The 22,756-nt window shown below is 30.4% G+C and overlaps 1 protein-coding gene across 2 annotated transcripts; it reads right to left on the reverse strand.

Moving 5' to 3' along the window:
* Positions 1-1,396: 1,396 nt before the first annotated feature.
* Positions 1,397-22,151, reverse strand: LOC118201417 (fungal protease inhibitor-1-like). Of its 2 annotated transcripts, none has more exons than XM_085824535.1 (4): positions 21,996-22,151; positions 7,324-7,531; positions 6,960-7,071; positions 1,397-1,618 (listed from the first exon to the last, which is right to left on the reverse strand). In XM_085824535.1, the coding sequence occupies exons 1-3, from the start codon at positions 22,023-22,025 to the stop codon at positions 6,962-6,964; spliced, it is 348 nt and encodes a 115-aa protein (XP_085680661.1). In that variant the 5' UTR covers positions 22,026-22,151; the 3' UTR covers positions 1,397-1,618; positions 6,960-6,961. The 2 variants fall into 2 exon arrangements, with proteins under 2 accessions (XP_085680661.1, XP_085680662.1); XM_085824536.1 differs by having other exon boundaries at positions 7,324-7,462; positions 21,996-22,124.
* Between the last annotated feature and the right edge of the window lie 605 nt (positions 22,152-22,756).

Raw genomic sequence — 22,756 nt, forward strand, 5'->3', positions numbered from 1 at the left:
GCGATAATAACGAAAATGTTGTGTACGCACTTTGTTAAAGTTATTCGAAATTATGAACGATGACTTTTTTCCCGGCTCTTGCACAAAGAAAAAAGGCAAAGAAAAATAGGTTGCTATAAATTAAGAAGTTCGCCAAGTGACGAACTTCTTTATCCTTGGCACAAATTGAAAAAAATTCGTCAAGATAAATTTTTTAATTTCTCCATAAATTTCTTACCAAGAATTGCTAAATTTGATATCTAGGCATAATTAGCGTCTTTGAATCGAAATATGGAAAAAAAATGGTCTATTATTTCAGAAAAAGTCCGATGTTGTGTCAAAATACCTATGTTAGAACAATTGCTATATATAAATCTAATATATATATATACCACTATAACAAACCTCCCAGCGTATGAAAATCAAATATAATGAATTATTTTTGAATAATAATTGTACAATGTCTTCAATGAAACTTTTTTTATTTTACATATTTTTGCGGAATTTCTGCAAGTTTCATCGAAAAATTTACTAACTTTTAAAATATAAGAATTCATATTCCATCCGTAAGGAAAAACACCTTTACGTTATTTTCTTTTATCTGCATGTTTCTCTATGTACTAAACGAATGTTATGTGAAACAGGTGTGACACCCAGTTCTAGGAAAACGAGCTGCAATAAGCATATCTCAAAACACCATGACCATTGAACCAAAAAACGTGAATGAGTTCTCTGAGTTCTAATTCTTTGACCGAGCTACTAGACAGAATCCTAATCAAAACTGTTGCGATGATGGACATTTTGAGAAGTGGTAGAGGAAATTATGAATGTTATGTATGAGCTTGTGGTTTTAGAGTTTATTCTTCCCTAGGGAAGGAAATCTTTTGATCCTTATTGCTCCACGTCAAAGATAATTTCAGAATTTGGACAAGATTCAAAAATTCATTCTTTTTAATCCCAAAAGAAAATTTATTTGATTTTATAGTGCTTATATACTAAAAACTTCTATCAGGATCTTTTATAGAACACTAGCGTAACGAAACTTAATTATTATTTTTTTCTTTAGAATTATGGCCCTATTTTCCATAAACTGGATTTAATAATTTCAGTAGAATTCTGTTGGTTGATGCTATACATATTACCTAAAATTCTAAACGTGGAAACTTTGAAAACTGCATATATTTTTTAGAATGTTGGCACAGATTTTTATAGACTATCTATACATATCTCTGTAGAATTTCTGTATATAAATATCTAAAATTTCGTATAAGTCTATCTAAAATATGTCTACTTAAAACTTTATATAATTCTAATTTATGTAATATATTCGACCTAGTTTATAGAAAATTGGGCCATAACTAAATGAAATCACTGGGCATCTGAGTAAATTTAATCATCAATAAAACTTATAACATGATCGACTAACAAATTATTTTTATTCAAAGAAAATTCTGAGTACAAAATATTTAAAAATGTAAAACAAAATAAAAATTTGTCAATGAAGAAACAGCAGAGCTATTTCCTGAGATACATGTATTACAATGAGTTATTCCTTCCTGTTCAAATTCATTGGGTTTCAATTCAGTACTGAAAGAATTTGTTATGTTTCAAAACATTAATCGTTTGGCAGAATTTTGACCTGAAAAGGATATTAATTTGAATTAATCATGTAAATGTTAGAATTTAAATTATTGAGACTTAGAATAATATTGCTATAGATTATTATAACCACCTGTACTTTAATTAAAGTACTTTATTTACAAGTGCCTAGAGCACGTTCTGGTCTATCTATTTCGTTGAAACTTGATATATATGTTATATGGACTACAGGGAAAATAAATCTTCAATAGAGTTTAATACTAGTTCAAATGTCGACCGACAGATAGCCTTATAAGGCAATATGGAAAGATCAGTAATCAAATTTGGAGTGTTTTTAAAAGCAAGTATTCAATGCCGTAAACTTATTTTTCACCATGCCTTTAGAGAAGACAGATTGAGCTTTACTGATCAAGTTTTTTTATCAGAATGACAGTAATTTTTCAACTGCACTGCAAAAATATGCATTGTTAATTTTACAAAACGCGAGGCAGGCTTTGAAAAAGATCACTGCTAAATATGAAGAGACTGTAGAGTTCTGTCTGCTGCGAGGCAGAGGACAGAAACGAATTGCAAATGAAACTGTCAAAGAAGTCGCTCTTGCTATGGTAGAAAGAGCGTCAAGTTGTTAACATTCTTCGACAAATGCTCGAGTGGTATCACATGATTTGAGAAAGTTCGTTAAAACGTTCTGAGATCCATTGAAAGTGGTATCCATAGAAGAACTATAGAAGTTCTGCGAGAGTTGAATCTTGCAGACCCGGACAAACGCACTGATTTTGCTAGCCTTCTTTTGGCGAGAATAGCCGTTGACAATATATGACCTTGGAACACTTTTTAGTCGCATGAGTTTCAGACGGAGCAGCTTATATTAAAAACAGTCGTATATGGAGTATTGCAGATTCTAATGTTGCACATGAATGATCTCTGTATCCTGATTGCATTTTTGTATGGTGTAGATTTACTGCTGCTCTCATTCTCGATCCCTCTAATTTTGAGGGCAACACTCCTCAAGGCCCTCAAAGGTGTTCACGGGTGCCCGTTTCTAAGAACTTCTTCAGCAAATCATTCCTACCTTACAGGAACGAGAATGTTTAGAAACCACTGTCTTCATGCAAGATGGTACAACAGTTCACATTGCCGGACCAATGAAGGCACTGCTTCGTGCCGTTTTAGAGATGATCGGGTAAGTTCAAGAAGTTTGCCGACTGTCTGGCAGAATTTTTTGACTTGGGGAGCTTTCGTTGTCCGGGCTTGGATTCCTGCGATTTTTTGTTACTAGGATTCTTTAAAGATCGTGTCCGTGGATGGAAGCATACAGACAGACTATACCTGAATTGAAAGCAAGCATAACACGTAATCATTTACTGCAAATGATCGAGAAACCTACTGCTGAATACCCTATAACAAGCTTTGAATATGAAAATGGAATGCATATTGAACAAATGGTATGATTAAATAAAGTTTTGCCTTTACAATTTGAGTTTTAAATTTTCATGTGCTCCCTTCTCAATAGTGGTCGAAATTTGAATTATTATTTTTTACTGCAGTTTTCTTTTCCTCGTAGTCCGTATAAAGTATATATAAAGTTTTAGCGAAATAGGCCTACCAGAATGTGCTCTATATAGGTTTAAGTAGGGTAACTTTAATTATAACCACAGAGTATATTCTATTGAAAACAAAAATTCATCAGTAATCTATAAGTTTCTCATGGTAATATTCATACTGATAAACTCTCCTGCCTATTTTAAATAACTCTCTCCTGCCTATTTTAAATAACCATCATTCGATATTTTTATAAGAATTATATTCGTGCTACGTTTAAAGTATGAAATCTGTTATTTCAGCGGTTCTCGACCTTTTGACTAACGCGTACCATCTAAACAAAAACTGAAAAATTTCAGTACCACCACTATATTTTACAATGATTATTTTTCAGTTTCTCAATAAAAATATTAAAAAATATATATTTTGCCATTAACTCAACATGTTGGCTATTTGTATTAAATATGCACACACTAAAAATTATTAGATTAAAAATTAGTTACCATTTTAATTATCAATTTTAAAATTTAAAATTCTAAAATTTAGACCTATTCAAGAGAGATCAATTTCTTTATGTCTGGGTTTATTTCACTTAGTTTTAACTGTAAATTATGATCCACATTTAATTTTGTTCTGTATTTATTTTACAATATAACATGGAGGAAAATCCTTGTTCACACAAATAGTTTGAGCAAAAAGACAGTAAAACTTTTAATAGCTTTATTTGAAATGCGTTTAATTTTTTTTTTTTTTTCGGTTCAGCCAAAAGTTAACAAGTGTGTTATTTTTGAAATCTTCAGCTAGAGTTCGATCACAGAAATTTCAATCAATTATTCTTTCTCTGCACAAGGTAAAATTTCAGGTACATCTGAATAAAACTGATTTCCAATCCCATTTTCTTTTTTATAATCCTCGGGAAAATACATTTTGAAATTATTTATCAATGATAAACAAGGGTTTTTAATGTCGGGGGCTAAATCTTCTTTTATTTTGAAATTATTTTCTGTCAGAAAACTTTCTTAAAAGTAGAAAGCTTAAAATACTTTTTTTCCAATTTTTCAATTATTTGGTTTTTATCATTGCATTTATTTTACCTCTGATGGTAAACAAATTAATATTTAGTCCTTTTAATACTAAATTTAACTCATTTACCTTTCCAAAAAATATCAGCTAAATATGCTAAAAACTAAACCATAATTAACTAAATAAACATTTTTGCAATTCAAATTTTAAATCACAGAGGAAAATTTGAATTTCTGATCGAAGTTCAAAACCAAAGTAATAAAACCTTTCTTTAATTCTCTACTATTTTTTTAACTCCGGCAGTTTCCTCTTAAAATATTCTTTAGATTTATCCTTTAAATTGGAATGCTTAGATTCAAGATGTCTTTTAAGAAACGAAGGCTTCATATTTTGATTGGATAATAGTTCACCGCAAACAACACATTTAGGTTGAGGGTCCATTTCATCTCCATTCCAAGTAAATACAAATGATAAATAACTTTTATCATTTGGATATATCATTTCATATATATCATTCATTATCTTTTCTAGAAACTATTTTTCTTTTCTTTTCAATATTCTTAGTGCTAGTAGATCGTCCTAGATCCATCACCTGTGAATCGTCACTTTTCCGCTTAGTCAATCTTAGCCATTTTTCCATTTTTAAAATCTAGGTTTGTTTTATTATTTTTTCACAAATATCTAAATACACAATATAGTACGAGCTCTTCAAAAACAGATGACGGTATTCTCAAATCGCTTAGAAAAGTAAGGAATACAAAGCAACAAGAAGACAAAATACAGACTGTTACAGACAGCAAATCGGCGTAAAATATTATTCTAATTGAAAATAAAGCAATATAAGCCAGAAATGGTAGCGGCATAAAGTGTAGACATGCTAATAAATCGATCAACTCTAAAATAATTAATGAGATATTATCTTTTTATGGGAACTTATTTTTATTTCCTGTCATATGCAATATCAATTTCTATTATTCCTTCTAAAAGCATCATTTATGACACATTTTGTGATGCTTGTGGCTAAAAAAGTATTTGTGAAAATAAAATCGGATTATTTTGGTAAAGTTTATGTGCGGCTATTGACGTTGAACAAACCTCAGACCGCATGAATTTACGAGCGTTAGAGAAAAAACTTAAAATAGGATGTTGGGGTATTTAATTTTTGAATTTAATAGTTAAAAGTACTTTGTTTCCTTGCGTACCATCTATTTTTCTGCTGCGTATCACCGGTTGAGAATCGGTGACTTACAGCAACCACCTAGGCGTAATTGGCGACTTCTTATGGTTTGGTTTACTGAGATTACGGCAAAGCATACTAGAGCTATCTGCCTAAGGGAAGGGATGCCTTCATGGAGGACTTTTAATGGAACTAGTTCGTGTAGACATTACACAGGGAGAAAACCACGAAAACGCCCATTCAGCCAGCTCCGTTCGCGGTGACTTCTATAAGAAGTCAATAAGAAGACTTATAATTGCAATGAATATTACTTTTAATTAGGTATTTATTCCAAATATTATTAAATAGAATAATCAGTAAATGGAATAAGTAAATCAATAAAGAGAATAATCAGTAAATGGAGTAAGTAAATCAATAATTGGAATAATAAATTTAAGAATTAATGTAATTGAATTAAAAACAATATAAGAACTGAATTAATTGAATTTCGTTTCAGTAGCACAGAATACACTTATAGAAACAAATAAAAGATTTATATTTATAGAAATAGAATGGAATAGACTATAACAGAATAATATAATAGAACAGAAATGCATGAGAATATAATAGAGCTCACAGAAATGGGATGGAATTCATACGTATAGAATAGAGGGAGTTTAGTAGAAAAAATGAATTAGAATCTACATAAGAATTAAATAAGAATTTATATAAAAACTGAATTAGATTGAATTCAAGAGCTGAATTAGAATTGAATGGGAAAAAAAGAAACCCACAGAAATAAAATAAAAGAATTCTTTTTATAGAAATAGAATAGAAGAGTGGTATTCAAATTTTATGGCAGTGAGACCACATAAAACTATAAACGAAGCCAAATACGACTTCGCGACCCCAATCATAGAGTCGATCGTTAGTTATACACTCTCAATTCAGAATTTTTACCTATCTTGCCATCCCACTATTAATTTTTGCGACTCAAAATGGGATCGCGATCCCTAGTTTGAATGCCACCGGAATAGAATATGCCAAAATAATATACTGCAATAGAAACTGATAGAAATAAAATAGAATGGAACAGAATAATATAATACAGTAGTACAATTCATAGAAATTGAACAGAAGAAATTCAAAAGAATTGAATTAGAATAACTAAGTAGAATACCAATACTAAAATCAACAACAGATTTTATTTTCTCCTCTTTTTTTCAAGTTCTGTTGAAAATTTTGTAACTATCGCCTTCAGAATAGATTTATAACTATTTTCCCGCTTAGCGACTTTATGGCAGCACTACTTCTTCATAAACTTTTCTGAAATTTCTTCCACTGCAGGAAACAAATGTATATTTTAAAAATTAAGCTTGAGGTATAAAGTACCACGATTTAGCTATAAAAACTAACAAACAGAAAACACATGACAATGGTATATTGCTTGTTAAAAATAACGAATTATTATGCTGTATGGTTGCTGAAGTTTGGCGCATTCTGCAAATTTTGGCGACTTCTACAAGGTGGTTGCGGCATAAGTACATAAGTATCTATGAGAGCTAATTAAAATGAAGAAAAAACAGTCATTTACCAATAATAATATATTTTCGAAAGCAACAAATAATATTTTAACAATTTAACTGTAATTTAATCTTACCTTCAGTGTTTACAACATTTTCCATGCATGCATTTTAATCCGCAACCGCATTCTGCTGAAGGCATATTCGGACAAGGATGTTTTGGCTTCGGCTGGCATGGAGATCCTTCTTCTACGAGACAAAAGAAGGAAAGAAAAATTAAAAGGATAACCATCAAGCACAAGAAAACATTGAACATCATATAAATGATGGAATTTCAAGCGAAAGGACTAATACATACTGTTATGAAAGCGCAAACTAATTGGACAGGAGGCGCTCGCAATGCGAACTTAATGAAATTTTGATTAATAAACTCAGCTACTATACCGTTCAGAATCAGTTCTAACAATAACAGATGACAAGCGTGAAATGAGTTCTACTTACTTAGCTGCGTCATGCATTTTGGGCAGCAACCACACCACCCAGCGTGGGGTTTCATCTTCTGGCCCGAGTGGCATTTCGGATGAGGGCAATGCATACTTTTGCAACAATTAGGCTTGCAGGCAGGTTGCTTCATAGGAGCCTGATGAATCAGATGATAGAAAGTGCCTTCTGTGATTACGGAGAAGATCACAAATACACAGACACAAAACTAAAATAAATAAACAAACTATAATAACTACACTGATGCTTGAACAATTGAAAGTATGAATCCTTAGTCACCTGTTATACATTTCAAATTCACTTTACTCTGAAAACATTTTTTTAAGTAAATTTACGTTTCTTAGTTATTTTAATGCTGTAGTCCGATTGTAGTAAGCTGGTGTAGGACTTTAGAGCTGTTTATTCTTGAGTAGGAACCGCCAGGTTAGGAATGCTAATAACAGTGACACTGGCGATCGTACTTTTCGCCAAACGATTCCTTTGATTACAACTGTTACAGATGCTTTCATGTTTCATTTAAGAATATTGATACAACTTCATATTATTTTCTATAAAAAATAAATTTTCAATACCAGGAAGCAACGAAACATCACCAAACAATTATGCCTCTATCCTGGCGATTAATGGTAGGTAATAGTTTTTCCGGATCAGTTATTCAGTCAGTTTTCGTTGTATAGCAATTCATCCATCAAACACAAATGTATTAAATTTTGACACTGTAAATATAACATTGTTCCAATATGATAAATCTTTGCTTACCAAAGATTCTGCAAAAGCCAAGCATATTTTTCTTGTTTTCTTTTTTTTCTAGTCCAAAGGGGTATTGTCCCTGAAGGACTATTGTTTTCGTTTTGCAATTTTGCGTCGGAACCCTATAAACGGCGTATCACTTTCCAAATCGTTGCCACCAAATACTATCGCCCCGTATTATATTTGAAAAAAATTAAATAATGAAGAATTTGCATAAATGTATGTATGCTTCTCGCATTGTCATAAAACAACGGTACCTAGAGCCATCCAATTTTGAATGACGTAATCTTACTGCGAATATGGCATCTGAAAGCCACAAAATTTGGAATTTGTTTTATTATCGTTTTCACATTTTGTAAAACTTTAACAAATTTTTGATTAACAAACTCAATGATTTAAAAGTGAGCAATGGCAACACCCTACGTGGAAAAAAACTTTCTATCTCCAGGGCGCGGAGCTGTGTGTATCGGGAATTCTGTGTGTGTGTGTGTGTGATTATGGCAAAGCCTCGAGGGCTATCTGCCTAAGGGGAGGGATGCCTTCGTGGAGGACTTTCTAAGGGAAACTGGCTCGTATACACGTTACACATGGGGAAAACCACGAAAACACCCATGCAGCCAGCCCGTTCGCGGGATTCGAACCTCGGACCGAACTACCAGTGCTCAGCGACTTTACCGCTCGGCCGCTGGTGGGCCGTATCGGGAGTTCTAAAGATATGCTCATTTTAAAATTATTTTGCTACATTGCTGTTGAACTAAATTTTATGTTTTAAGTGCATAGAACATGATATTTGATAAATAATGGTAATACACAAAATGGTAAAAAAAGCCCCTTTTGACGTAATTTAAAATCTGAAACCTATATATATATATATATTGTACGAAGGATTTTCCTTTTGCTGATGGCTCATTTTGTAGCCAAATGCTGTAATAACTTTTCGAATAGTTTTACGGTTAGTTTCTGCTGCAAATCCTTCTTCCACATCCAAGTCTTACAGGACTAATTTGTGGGTTCTGTTTTATTTTTCATAGGCTAAAACTCCAGTTCCTTCGGGTTAGCTTGGAATGTGGTTCAGGCTTAAGTGCATTTTCAACAGTTCCTTGCAATTTCTATCTTTTTTTGTTAAAAAATTAAAAAATAATAAATAAAATTACACATAGTTGAATACTTTACACCAAGGATTTTTCTGGATATTTTGAACATTTTTGTCAAAAGATGAACTGTTATTTTTCTAACAAAGTTTGTCGTTATTCTGTAGCGTCTTGTCATATTCACGTCTTATTAATATATTTTGCTAAGCAACCAAAAATTTCCAAACGCAGACGATAATTCTTGTGATGTATTTTCATTTTAGCTAAAAAAACGTTATGACAAGAAGCATCGTCTGACAAAACATCTCAACAGAACTTTCGAGTGTCCGAATTATTATGTGAGTTTCTGATTAACACTTTCTGATTATCACTTATTAACTGGATAATTTTATTACAAGAAATATTTTAATGATATTTATTTTGTAGATAGCTCAAACAGCCGGCTTTGCCCGGGCTTTAAGCAGAGTGAAAAAACTTGATTTAGGAGGTGGGGCTAATTTTTTCGAAATATTTGCGAAAAACTTTTATATAGATCGCATTTAAATTCTATTTTAAAAGCTTTCTTTACTGTTTTAAAGAGTAAACGACTTCTGCACCATCTAAAGTAAGAACTAATAGCGAGAATACAACAGACGTTACATGAAGCTAAGATGAGTGATGAGTTTTCAAAATTAAAACTGTGTAGAAATTTTATTTATTTATCTATTTATTTTTTAAAACAAAATTTTAAATTTCTTACTTAGCATGTATTCGACTGATAGCGGGAGTGTAACAAAGGCGATTTGAACCTAATGTGAATAACTTGCATGGAGGGGAGTATTACAAGGTTCTAATGTAAACGCCTTGAGTGTGAACTCTTTGGGGTGGTTTTCCAGAAACTTAATGTCTAGATAAAATATTTAATAATAATATACATGAAGCTGCGTTCATTGCTTTTAAATCGCTCAGTTTATTCCTTAATAACTAAATAAATTTGAAAGAAACATTAAACATCTTACACTTTGCTGAACGGTAGCCCACTTAAAAGTATTTTAATTTGGGCATTTTTTTTTTTTTTTTTAAATTTATTACGTGCTCCGCCCTTAGGCACTACACGGAAAGGAAGGGATGCCTCGTGGAGGTCTTTTTAAGGGAAACTGGCTCGTATCCACGTTACACATGGGGAAAACCACGAAAACTCCCATGCAGCCAGCCCGTTCGCCGGGACTCGAACCCCGGAACGAACTAATTTGGGCATTAGAAACATTTTTCTTTTAAATTTCTGAGTTTGTTTATTAAATACGAAAGACAAATAAATTGCGCTTTCTCGAATGGTAGCACACATTTTTTTATATCGCTGAGTTTTTTTTTTTTTTTTTTTTTTTTTTTTTTGATTAAATTTTAAACTCAAATACCTTACGCTTTGCAGAGTGGCAACATAAAGCTTTTAAATCGCTGTTTGTTAATTAAAACTTGATTATTGAAACTTACATTCACATAAAGTTTATAAATATATAAAGAATGGAATCCGTAGGGTTTTTTTCAAAATCTTATGTAAACAATGACTTTTTTTTTTTTTTTTTTTTTTTTTTTTTTGAAGGTCAAGTTTGTGAAATTTCATAAGGTTCGGAAGTAAACTGTAGCACTGTAGTAAACTGTATGGAACAAACGAACTGGCACTCTTCTTTATATATATGGGTAGATGATTCTGATGAATCTAACTAGTGTCATTTCAGGGGAACTGTTAGTAATTACTAATAATTGAAATGACTCTGCGTCTATTACTTTTCAATCACTTAATTTGTTAGTTAATAACAGAATAAATTTGAAAGAAAATTTAAATATTTTACGTACGATAACACACTGCTGCATGGAACGGAAGATTATTTTTATTCTGGAAATGGCAATACATTTCTCTTAAATAGCTAAGTTTGTTTATTTAATTCGAAAGACAAATAAATATATCGATTTTTCTCGAGCGGCATCGCAGAATTTTCCGATTAAATTTGAATCATAAACATTGCACGCTTTGCAGAATGGCAACACAAAGCTTTTAAATCGCTCAGTTTCTAATCAAACTTTCGTTAAAATAATGTAAGAAATATATATATATAAAGAGTATAAGTCCCATGGGGTAGTTTTTGAGAAATCTTGTATACACGGTAAAAAAAAAGTTCGCTCTTTACAGGCAAAAGTTTTGTAAAGTTACAGAAATCAAAAAGTTACAGAAGAATTTCCTGTAATGGTAACAGGTTGAAAGGAAACTGTAGCGGTAACAGCTGATTTGCTTGTAGCATTACAGATAATGTTTCAGTAGCCACGTGGAAGAATCACGTGACTGACTGGAAATTAGCCAATCAGGAGAAAAGTGTTTGAAAGCTAGTTGCAGAAAGAAACATGGCTGAATGCATGTTGGTTGTATAGCGCAATTAAGTAAGAAAATGTTTACAATTACTGCTTGAAATATTTTTTGTTCATTTTATGCAGATTATTCTCATGCACTTTGCACTGTTATATGTAGTGAGTAAGTATTTAAACGTTTAAGCTTTGCGATTAATTAATATCAGTGTTCGTAATGTCTAATGAGTTGAAAGAGTGCAAAATATTTATTCCAAATGCAGATCTAATAGTAGTATTTTGTCATTGTGCATCCGATAAATTACGCCTTAAATTGCCCGTATTATTATTTAAAACTAATTATTCCAAAATTTAATCACTGTTTGTGGTATTTAATTGAAATGGTAATGTGGTTGTTGAAAACAAAACTAATCATGTTAGCGTTCTTTTCCAATCGTCTGACCAAAGAACGTTTGACATCTTTTTCCCGGCAGGCCTTGCGAGAAACGTTTATATAAACATTTAGAATTCTGAATGTAATGTATATATTTTTTGCTTACTAGGTTTAGTTTATTCTTTTTCTAGGATTATCTAATTAGTTATACCTGGTTTATAATTCAGTCTAATATGTTTATGTACGAGTGTGTTATGAAGTAAAATTACAAAAACTTGAACAACGCGGTCGAGAATCTCGTTTATTCCTTTAGTGTAATAATATTTTTTTCAGTGGTATTAATTTCTTACGAAAATATTATAATTCCAAAATGAAGTAATTATATTGATTAAAAATATGCTGTATCATACTTTTCGTAATGTTTTGTTTTACTAACTAGATGCAACTTAATTATTCCATATATTTTAATATACCAATATCAACAGGGGAAAAATGGAAATGACCTAAAATATTTTTCTAACAATTCGTTAAACTAATTATAAAACAAAACTAAAATTTTGTGCATTATTTCCAAACATATCATTTCATTAATATTTTATAAATGACAACATATATTATATTGTATATGTAACTACCATTGCATACTTATAAGTTTTTAAACATTTAATGTAGAATTTATGTTGATTTTATTTTGCCCAGTTTTAATACAGTTTTGAAGTATGATAGTCTTGTTACTAGGATAGCATGAATCTGCTAATACAAGTTTAATACATTTCTTGACAAATGTTTCTCTTATTCATGTAATATAATATATAAATCATAAAATAAGTTTTCTTAAAAATAAATTATTATTGTTTATTGGAATTTAAAACAATTCTGTATCTGTATGTTGTATTAAAAATAAAATAATAATGAATTTTTAATGAAGCACTGATTTTAGCATTAACAATGTAAATATATATATATATACACACATGAATAAATGAAAATGCAAGCTACTTTTCCTTACAAAACCGCCCATGAATATATACTTCCCTTTAGGCTGATAGCCTTTGCATGCTTTGCCATATTCTATCAATCCAAATGATGCAAATATGCAGAAAATTTTACTTTCTTTGAAAGTTAATACCGGAAATAAAATTCAGTGCATTTGTAAACTACATTAGTTCTCTTATAGCTTGGCATTTAATTGCCCAATGATTTACTAGTCCAAACTAAGGCAGAATTCAGATATCGTTCAAATAAAAGAAAATTAATAAGGTCTGATTTTTAGACGTATATATGAAGATTTATTTTTTTTTAATATTATTTTAAGTCAACCAAATTAATTTCAAATTTAAGTAAGTATTCATGCCTTTCAGTAGCATTATTTTTGATATCTTAAATTAAATAACTGAATGCAATATTTCTTGTTAATAAAAGAAAAGCAATGTTATGAAAGACTAGCGAAGTGGATTTGCAAGTTCTAATTACGAAAGGTCCCATGCTTTAAGGGGTCATTTTTAAAAATACTTAATTAAAAAAATATTTAATGTAAAACTTCCAAACTTCACACATGTGGAATATTAATTCTATATATTTTATCTCATTCTTATTTTATTAATTAATTTCATAGCATTTCGTGTGACACTAGTAGTAATTATTAATTAAATTTTATGCTGTTTCTGATCTATGTTTTGATTTTGTTATTAATTACGTTAGTTTACATAAGATTTAAAATTATGTAAGGTACAAAAACCTTCTGCATCTATTAATATATGCTGAAGTGAATGAAATTATGCCAGTGAAATTTTTTAAAATCAAAAACAAATTTCTGTGGAAAATTAAAGTTATAAATTCTAAATGCAAACAAGAGTGAATTTGAAAGTTATCAAAAAAGCTAAAGTGTTAGTCATTTTTTCAGTTTTGCAGAAGAATTTTTATACTTTGCAGAATGGGAATATTATGTTTGGTTTTGTTAGTATTAATTATTACAACTGAATTATTGCAACTTACATTGCAACACGTAATTTAGCTTAAAATTTATTTGAACTTAATTTTCTAATTTATTTTGATCATGTATATTTCATGTGTCATAAGTCTTTGAAATGAACTTAATTCTCATCCTATTTATTTACACAATTTTTTTTAAGAAGAAAAAGTCACATTTGTCTTGCTTAGTTGCACACGAAGATACATGTCTATATACAGAGAGAGAAAGAGGAGTTATGTTTACTTGCAGACTTTTTTCCTCCTTTTATATTATAGTATGAAAATCAAGGGGGAAATTAAGCAATCAATTTAATTTTGAAGGATGTGATTACAATAAGATCATAACTAATCAAAAATATTCATGAATGAACTACTGGTAACTATCATAGTATTATTATTTAAAAGAAACCTACATTCCAATAAGAACGCTTAGTAACATAACCATTTAAGTTATCTGATAAAAGTAATTTTCATTCCTACTTCTCTATACCTTGAATTTCACTCTTAGTATTGCCCACTGCTACTCCCTAGACCTCAAAGCATTTAATGCATCTGGAACTGCAATTTGTGTCTTCTTCTACAGCATGCAAGTTATCACCGTTTAGTTTGTACTGCCACGAGCAATGATCTTCAGAATTACCGTATTGCGTAGCATATTCCACCCCACACAGCTTTAGAACCAGATTCTGAAAATTAAAAAAATATTTACATAATTTTCCCCCTTTTAATGCATTCAGAAAATGAATATCCCAAGATTTTAAAATGGATTTATCAACATAATGATTGTTTTCGTCATACTAACAAAGGCAAACTTTTGCACACTTAAGGCCCCGTTGAATCTTTCTCTTCTAACTGTTGAATATTATGTCAGCCTAATACAAACAATGATCTATGATAGTGAAAGCAAATACCAACTGCCATTCACTGTGCAATTTTGCCATATCAGCTGAATGTTCACCCTAGCAAGCATCGGACCACAACCTTCTCTAATTATTTATGTATGATCTGAGGCCTAAGGATTTGCAAGAACAACAATGAGAATGACAGAAGTTCAAATTATAAAGAAGAATTGAGATAACTTATTAGAAGTTGCAATTATGTGTATTCTTATTAAAATAGAGATTTCTTTTAAATAAATAATATTGTGATAGTAGTAGTTTATCCATGATTACTTTTCATTTGTTATATTCCTGTGACTGTGTTCTTTGGAAATTAAATTATTCATTTAATTTTTCCCTCTTAAGTTTCGGAAGATAAAATTAGTAAATATAAATGGGAATATGGCATCAAGAGCATTAGATATCCCCATTTTCTTGAAGCTGTTCACTATTATTGTTTCATCAATGATAGGCCATGCACCCAAAATCCACTAACAAATCAGTTAGTAAGATGAAAATGACCACTATGCGGACAAAATATTTAGGGTAACTTGTTTTGTGAGCGCCTTAAGGAAGACAAACATTACCTAAATCTTTAAAACATATTCAGAATCCTGGGCTAAAAGAAAGCTAGGGGGGAATGTTGTCCGAGTCCCAGTGATTCCTTTGAACGAATATATAATATTGTTTTAGAAATTTAAGGTAATAAATATAATATTTTTCGAATGCTAAAACAGTTCGAGAAATTTATTCAAATTCTGAATTCTGAATATAAGTATACTGTATATTATATTTAATAACTATGGTGGCTTCATTTATGAAAATATTTGAATATTGGCTGTTTTTGTACAATGAACCTTCTCTAAGCTAGCTATACGTGATTCCTGAAAATTTTGATCTTTAAATGATAGTGGGCATCCTAGAGAAGTATGTTTACTAATTAGTTATTTTATGAGGAATGCTGGTTAAATTTAAAAAGTGATTGACTGAGGTAGCTAGTCGTAATGAGACGGTTCACTGTAATCCAATTTTTTAAAGAATTTAAGCTGTTCTTAATTAATTAAGATATTATAAAGAAATATGATTAAAAGTGTTATATAAACACATGTTTAAAACATCTATTAAAATAATTTTTATAAGCTTTATAAGAGCATGATTATGATTTTAAAAGAAATGTTTTTTTCTTTATTTAGGAGATATGGTTTACAAAGAGGGGAAAAACCATTCATTTTTTCCAAGCTGTCGAAACGAATTTTTATGAAATGTTTATTAAATTATATTATGTTATTTTTTAATTAATTCTTTTTTCAGGTTTTATGTAAAGTTTATGAATTAAGTAATAAATTATTTTTACGTCTGTATTTTAATTAGCATATTATTTGCTTCATAGTGTTTCACAATAAAATTATAATTTCAATAAACTTCTTAATTAACATGCTGTAATATAGAGAGAGCATAAAGTTTGTTTTCTGTTGTCACATGTTTATTTCACAATTTTGTATGCGAATCTCGAAATTTATAATAACTAAAAATACTTTTTTAGTATCAATTTCGAAATGGTAAATATTAAGCTTTGATTTATTACATATTATGTTTGTAAAAAATTATAGGTAAAATTAAAATGCATTAAATTTTAAGCTAAACTGAAGTATTAATTTTAGAAATAAATTTCTTAAAGGCATAATTGTATTAAGAATTTTAAGGGAAACAAGGCTTTAAAAATTATGATCAGTTGGCAAAGTTTTATGCTTATTCAAAAAGCATGACATTAGGTTTTTAATGAAAGACTTCTATCTGTTAGGCCCACCAGCGGCCGAGCGGTAAAGTCGCTGAACACTGGTAGTTCGGTCCGAGGTTCGAATCCCGCGAACGGGCTGGCTGCATGGGTATTTTCGTGGTTTTCCCCATGTGTAACGTGTATACGAGCCAGTTTCCCTTAGAAAGTCCTCCACGAAGGCATCCCTCCCCTTAGGCAGATAGCCCTAGGGAGCTTTGCCATAATTAAATACACACACATCTATCTGTTAATTCAAAGGAAATTATTTGAAGGTAAGTAAAAAAAGTTATGCATTATTTCAAACAATAGCAGACTGTTGACAAACACTGAGTGCAGATAAGAATAAAAAGATTAGTTAGACGTTGTAATTCAAGCGTATGAACAAAATTTGAATTCCTTGTAGTAACAAAATGAAGTTCATTGCTATGTTGAATTCTTTAATTTACTGAAAATGTCATTTTTTAGAAGGAGAGAGTATATTTTTGAAATATGAAGAACAGCTGTTCTGAGTTCTTCATAGAAATATTTCACAAAATGTCTTTTACTGTAATAATATGATCATATCAATATGCAACACGTTTACTCATATAAGTTAAATCTAAAGCAACATGTGTCTATTTTAGCTAAAATTACTAAAAAGAAAGTTCTATAACATATCGTATTAACTGACACTAAAACATGCAAATAAAACATACTATTTTTTTCAGCTATTTTACGGGGCAAATATAAGGAGTAGCATATCAATTTGAACTTTTAAATTAATCAAAATGATAATATGAAAGGCCTTTCAATAATATCAGACATAAGTTTCTCTTCATAAAACAAAAGTACTCTGCAGCAGACTAATGTTACTTTTTGAAAAAACAACATTGCTGTTGAAAGCACATCTTTTAAATTAATGCTATTCTGAGGTCAAATTGACTAATTTAAAAAGCCAAACTATTATACTTCACTTGCATATATCTGTATAATGATATACACATGCAGATATTGTTTTACTCAAAACATCTTGATTTCAATATATTTTATTATAATAAGCATCATTTTAGACAAAAAAATCTATTACTTTTATAGACATATCCTTTAGTATTATCTATGAAAAATATATTCTACACACATAATTACTTAATGGGATATTAGAAGGAAATAATCTGAAACCTTTACAGATACAACCATTGGAATTTTACGTAAGAAAAGTATCTTCTACTCACATAATAACTTGCTATAATAATACAAGCAAATAACCTGTAACGGTTACAGATATATCTGTTGAGATTTTACATGAGAAAAACATGTTCCTTTTACATAATTATTTGCTGTAATATTACACGCAAATAATCTGTAACCATTACAGATATATCGTTTGGGATTTTACATGAGAAAAACATGTTCCTTTTACATAATTATTTGCTGTAATATTACACGCAAATAATCTGTAACCATTACAGATATATCGTTTGGGATTTTACATGAGAAAAACATGTTCTTTTTACATAATTATTTGCTGTAATATTACACGCAAATAATCTGTAACCATTACAGATATATCGTTTGGGAATTTACATGAGAAAAATATGTTCTACTTACATAACTATATGCTGTGATATTACAAGAAAAAGATCTGTAACCATTACAAGCAAAACTCTTGTAATGTTACAACGAAAACACCTGTTTCTGTTACTCAAATAACCCATGGCATCCCAGCTTCCATGAGTTTTCCTAGTAACCTTACAGATTTTTTTTTTACAGTGTAGACCTCTCTTTTGTTTCGAAAGTCAAATGTTGAAAATTTCATCAAGATCGAAATAAAACTGTAGATCTGAATGAAAGACAAACGCACGGGCATTCTTCTTTATTTATACAGGCAAGTAAAGCTTAAAATAGAGGGAAAATAACATATTAGAAAAATATTTGCTGTTTCGATACTTAATGCAAAATTTATGCAAATCAATTCCGAACATAGAAGTGTTCGAAAACAAATGTGAGCATCTATATACACAGAGTATCCATGACGACTCCAGTAGTTTCTACTGCTGATCGGTTTCACAGAAGAGGAAAAAATTAAACAAGATAAATTGTACAGAAAAAATTAAATTAAATTGTCCCATATCTAAAATAGCTTAGGGCCTTATGAAGTCTAAATCCCGCTCTGTGTACAATGGACTTTTTAAAGAATAATCTGCTGTTCTAGATGCGAAGAAATTTCAAAACGTAGAAAAGACTGTATACTGTATAATATCTGGTGCTGCAGATTATACAATTCTACTTCGGTTTAAGAAAATTTACTGTTGTGAATTGTCTTTATTTTTATATTAAAAAAAATCTGACCGCTTTCAGATTTTACAATTACGCCCAAAGGGACTTTTTTTAATGTTTTGTGTGCTACCTTTATTTACTAAATATCACGTTCTTCACACTTAATCCATAAAATTCAATTCAGTAGCAATATCGCAAAATAATTTTTAAATGAGCATACCTTTAGAATTTCCGATACACAGTCTCGCGCGCTGGAGATAATTTTCCCCCCCGTACAGTATTGCCATTGCTTGCTTTGAAATCGTTGAGTTTGTTTATCAAAAATTCGTTAATGTGTTACAAATATGAAATCGATAATAAAACAAATTTCAAATTGCGGCTTTCAGATGCCCATTTTCAGTGGAAGATTACGTTATTCAAAATTCGATGACTCTGAGTACCGTTGTTTTATCACAATGCGAGAAACATACGTACATTTATACAGATTCTTCATTATTTAATTTCTTTAACACAGAGCTCTAATATTTGGTGGCAGCAATTTGAAAAGTGAACCGACATTTATAGTGAACCAACGTAAAATGCCAAAATGAAATTAATAGCCCTTCTGGGTTAACGCCGTTTGGGCTAACAAATGATGAATTTTCACTTGGTAGAATCATTCTATTCTCAAGATGCTGAAAGTTTATAACGTACTGCGACACTAAGCTACTGTAACTTGTGAATCGAAACTCATTTAAAACATTACATTAAAAGAGAAGTCAGTCAGTTTAATTTTGTCTCATGCTTTCTAGAATTTCTGTATATAAATAAGTAAGTTTTGATAGTTATAACTGAACAATTTTTATTCTATATAGTATCTGGAGTGTATTGTTTTTAAAATGGAAAATTTAAAGCTACTAGAACTAATGAAATTTGATGGAAATCTTGCCTCCAACTTTAAAGATAGCCTCATTTGTTTGAAATTTCTAGAGAGTGGCTTTCATAATAAAGAAGAATACGTTAAAATATGCTATGTTATGAAAATAGAATTTAAAAAAACTGAAAGTTTCAGAGTTTAACGTTCGCCCAAAAGGGCTCCTTTAAAGTTTAATAGGGTTTATCAGAAGAGATTACCAATGTAGACGGCCCAGGCAGGAACAGCGAAACATTTTATAAGATTCTAGATGAATATATATTTAGACTAACATGGGAATATTCATTATCGTCTGTTATTTGAAAAGTGAAAAAAATAAAATGTAGTTCTGTAAAATTATTTAATGTTTTCCATAATTTATATCTTGAATTAAATGCATTTTTATTTAACTGAATCGGATTTAAAAGTAAAATATCTGATGTGGACGCTACATGAATTTCTTGCACTGTCTATTAAACTATGCAGATTATTTGCTGCGTTTCATTTAAACTTATTTCCCTGAATTTCATTATATATACTTCTTATTCAGTTAATTCAACTCTTACTTCGCGGCAAATCAAAAATACTTAATAAAACTCAAAGCATCTTCATTGAAATTTGTAAAATAGAGAAAAAAGTAAAACACCAAATACAGTTAAAAATAGTAAAAAAACACGATTTTTTAAAATTAGAGTTTCTACTCAAAAACAAGCAGTTTGGCCAGCGTGCAGGAACGCAGATTTATCGGTGCACAGAGTTGAAAGTTCTCTTTTGGTTTCACTCTGCAAGAAACCGCTCATGTTGGTGTACAAACTAACTTAATTCATTATTTTGCTAAGAGTTTCAAATGTAAACAAATGACGGCCTCGTTAGGCTTAGCACCGCTTACACTATTAAATTGCTGATAATTCTGCAATTGTTGCATGCAGATTTACTTATGTCATAAAAACCTTAACCGAAACATAACAACATAATCCAATCACATTTAAAGCAAAATATGCACTGTTTGCCAATATAATAAGATTAAATAACTGAGCTCACCGAGTCGGGTAATACAGTGGGTACATAGTATATAGTATACAGTGGGTAAATGGGCGTCTGGTGCGACCGATTGCAATCAAAAAACGAGACGCACAACTACATGTTATAGCAGTGCCGTACAGAAAATTTCAACTTTCTGAGGCTACTCGTTTTTGAGTTATGCGAAATTATGTCACGAAGTGTTAGATGTCAGAAAATACAGATGATACAGATGCAGATGTTAGGAAAATAATCTCTTCTAAATCCATTTTAAATCCATTTTGCAATCTATTTGTGGAAAAAAAAGAGAGTTCTTTATTCAGTCCATACATACAGATGTCACGCAGAAACATCGTTCAAAGGGATTCGAGAGCAATTAAAATGCATATTTTCATTGAAATATGACAGCCGAAATATTTCGCGATTACAGTGCTTCCTTCATACAAGGAAGTAAACATGCTATTTATAATAGCTGCATCTATTGCTTTTAGATGGCTTAGTTTGTTCATCAGTAGTAGACATATTAAATGTGAAAGAGAAATCTATTACATTTTGCCGAATGGCAATAAACTTGGATGAAAAGTGAAACAAAGCAAAATTGAGTTTCGAGACTAATAGCCATTTTGGGCTAATAATAATTTATAAGTTTTGGCAGCACAATGTTTTTGTTGTCATAAATCGCTTGCTGTAAAGTTCAATTGCAATACCGTAAAGTTACAACAATGTACCTATTTTAATAATTCCATTTACACATCTTGCTTTTGTTCTGCTATTTGGTTTTTGATTTGGTTTTAGAAGCACATTTTTAGAAAAGGACATTTATTCTTCACCAAAAATGAAAGGGCGTCGAAACCATACATGATTATATAAGTGATCTTCGAAACAAAGCTATGTGAGTTTGCACAATTAAGTGACAGTTCAATAAAAGATAAAGTTGTTTGTGATATTATAGACGATGTAGTGAGTGTAAGATTATTTCATGATACAGAACTGCTAAAATTTCTTTCTGTATTTGCATATTTTAAATCCATTGCCATTTACAAGTTACAAAATTCTAAATATTACAGCTGGCAAAAAACTTTTTGTAATATAATGTTTTTGGCCTAAATATTCAATTTCTATTCAAGTATTAATTTTTACAAAACAAATACTTTTTTCATAAAATTATTCGAATTTTGAATACAGGAACAAGTTACGGTTGTAAACTTTAAACAACTTATCTAATATGTAAGTACCGCTTTTTTATTTTTAAATTTTATCTATAAAGAGAGAAAACCCTTTATAAATTTGCTTATGACTTTTTAAATTCTTGTAAAAATATAATTACCGTAACTGATGATAACCGATGAGCTGCCATACGTTCTATCGTCTGCTTATCTGCATTAGTTACTACAACTTTTATCCAGAACCTTCAATCGAGCTTACTATCAAGAAGGAGATCTCAGAAGAGAATCAGGAGAGTTTTATATTCCTTTGTATTGCTATGAGCTCTGTGACCATGAAATAATGGTGATAAAATTATAAGGACCATTTAACCGAGTACATTAAATATGCTTCATCGAAAGAGTATGGGTTAGCTTTGAATAAGCAACTTTCATTGTTTCGACTGCAGAAAAAAAATTGTCACGATTTCTGGAATGATATTTATAGCATCCTGCTGTAATGGAGTTATTTATTTTATCATTTACTGATTTACATAAGTTCTTCATTCAGCAAAGAAACAGCACTGATTTAAGTTCTTGTTTATTTATACGCTCTCAAACGATGATGATTAATACCATTCTCTCAGCCGCTATTGTAGTTAAGATAGATGAAAACATCTTTACTTTATTGACGTAATATTTTTGCTTCTAAATTACTGTGAAATGATTTAGTACACATACACAACAGACATATTTTTAGGTATCGCAGAAGTATATTGTCCGATGTTGGAATATCTGTACAAATAATAATACCGAAATATCATACACTGCTTATTGAAATATTCAGTATGTATTTTTACTCGGCAAATATCGTCAGTTACTTGAATTAAATTAGTCACTAATATTTTATAACTGCAATATAACAGAAAAAGTAAAACATAGCTAG

This window comes from Stegodyphus dumicola, chromosome 9, assembly GCF_044657685.1.
Source record: "Stegodyphus dumicola isolate Sdum_Otavi_A_Nest chromosome 9, ASM4465768v1".
In the NCBI taxonomy this organism is placed as follows: domain Eukaryota; kingdom Metazoa; phylum Arthropoda; class Arachnida; order Araneae; family Eresidae; genus Stegodyphus; species Stegodyphus dumicola.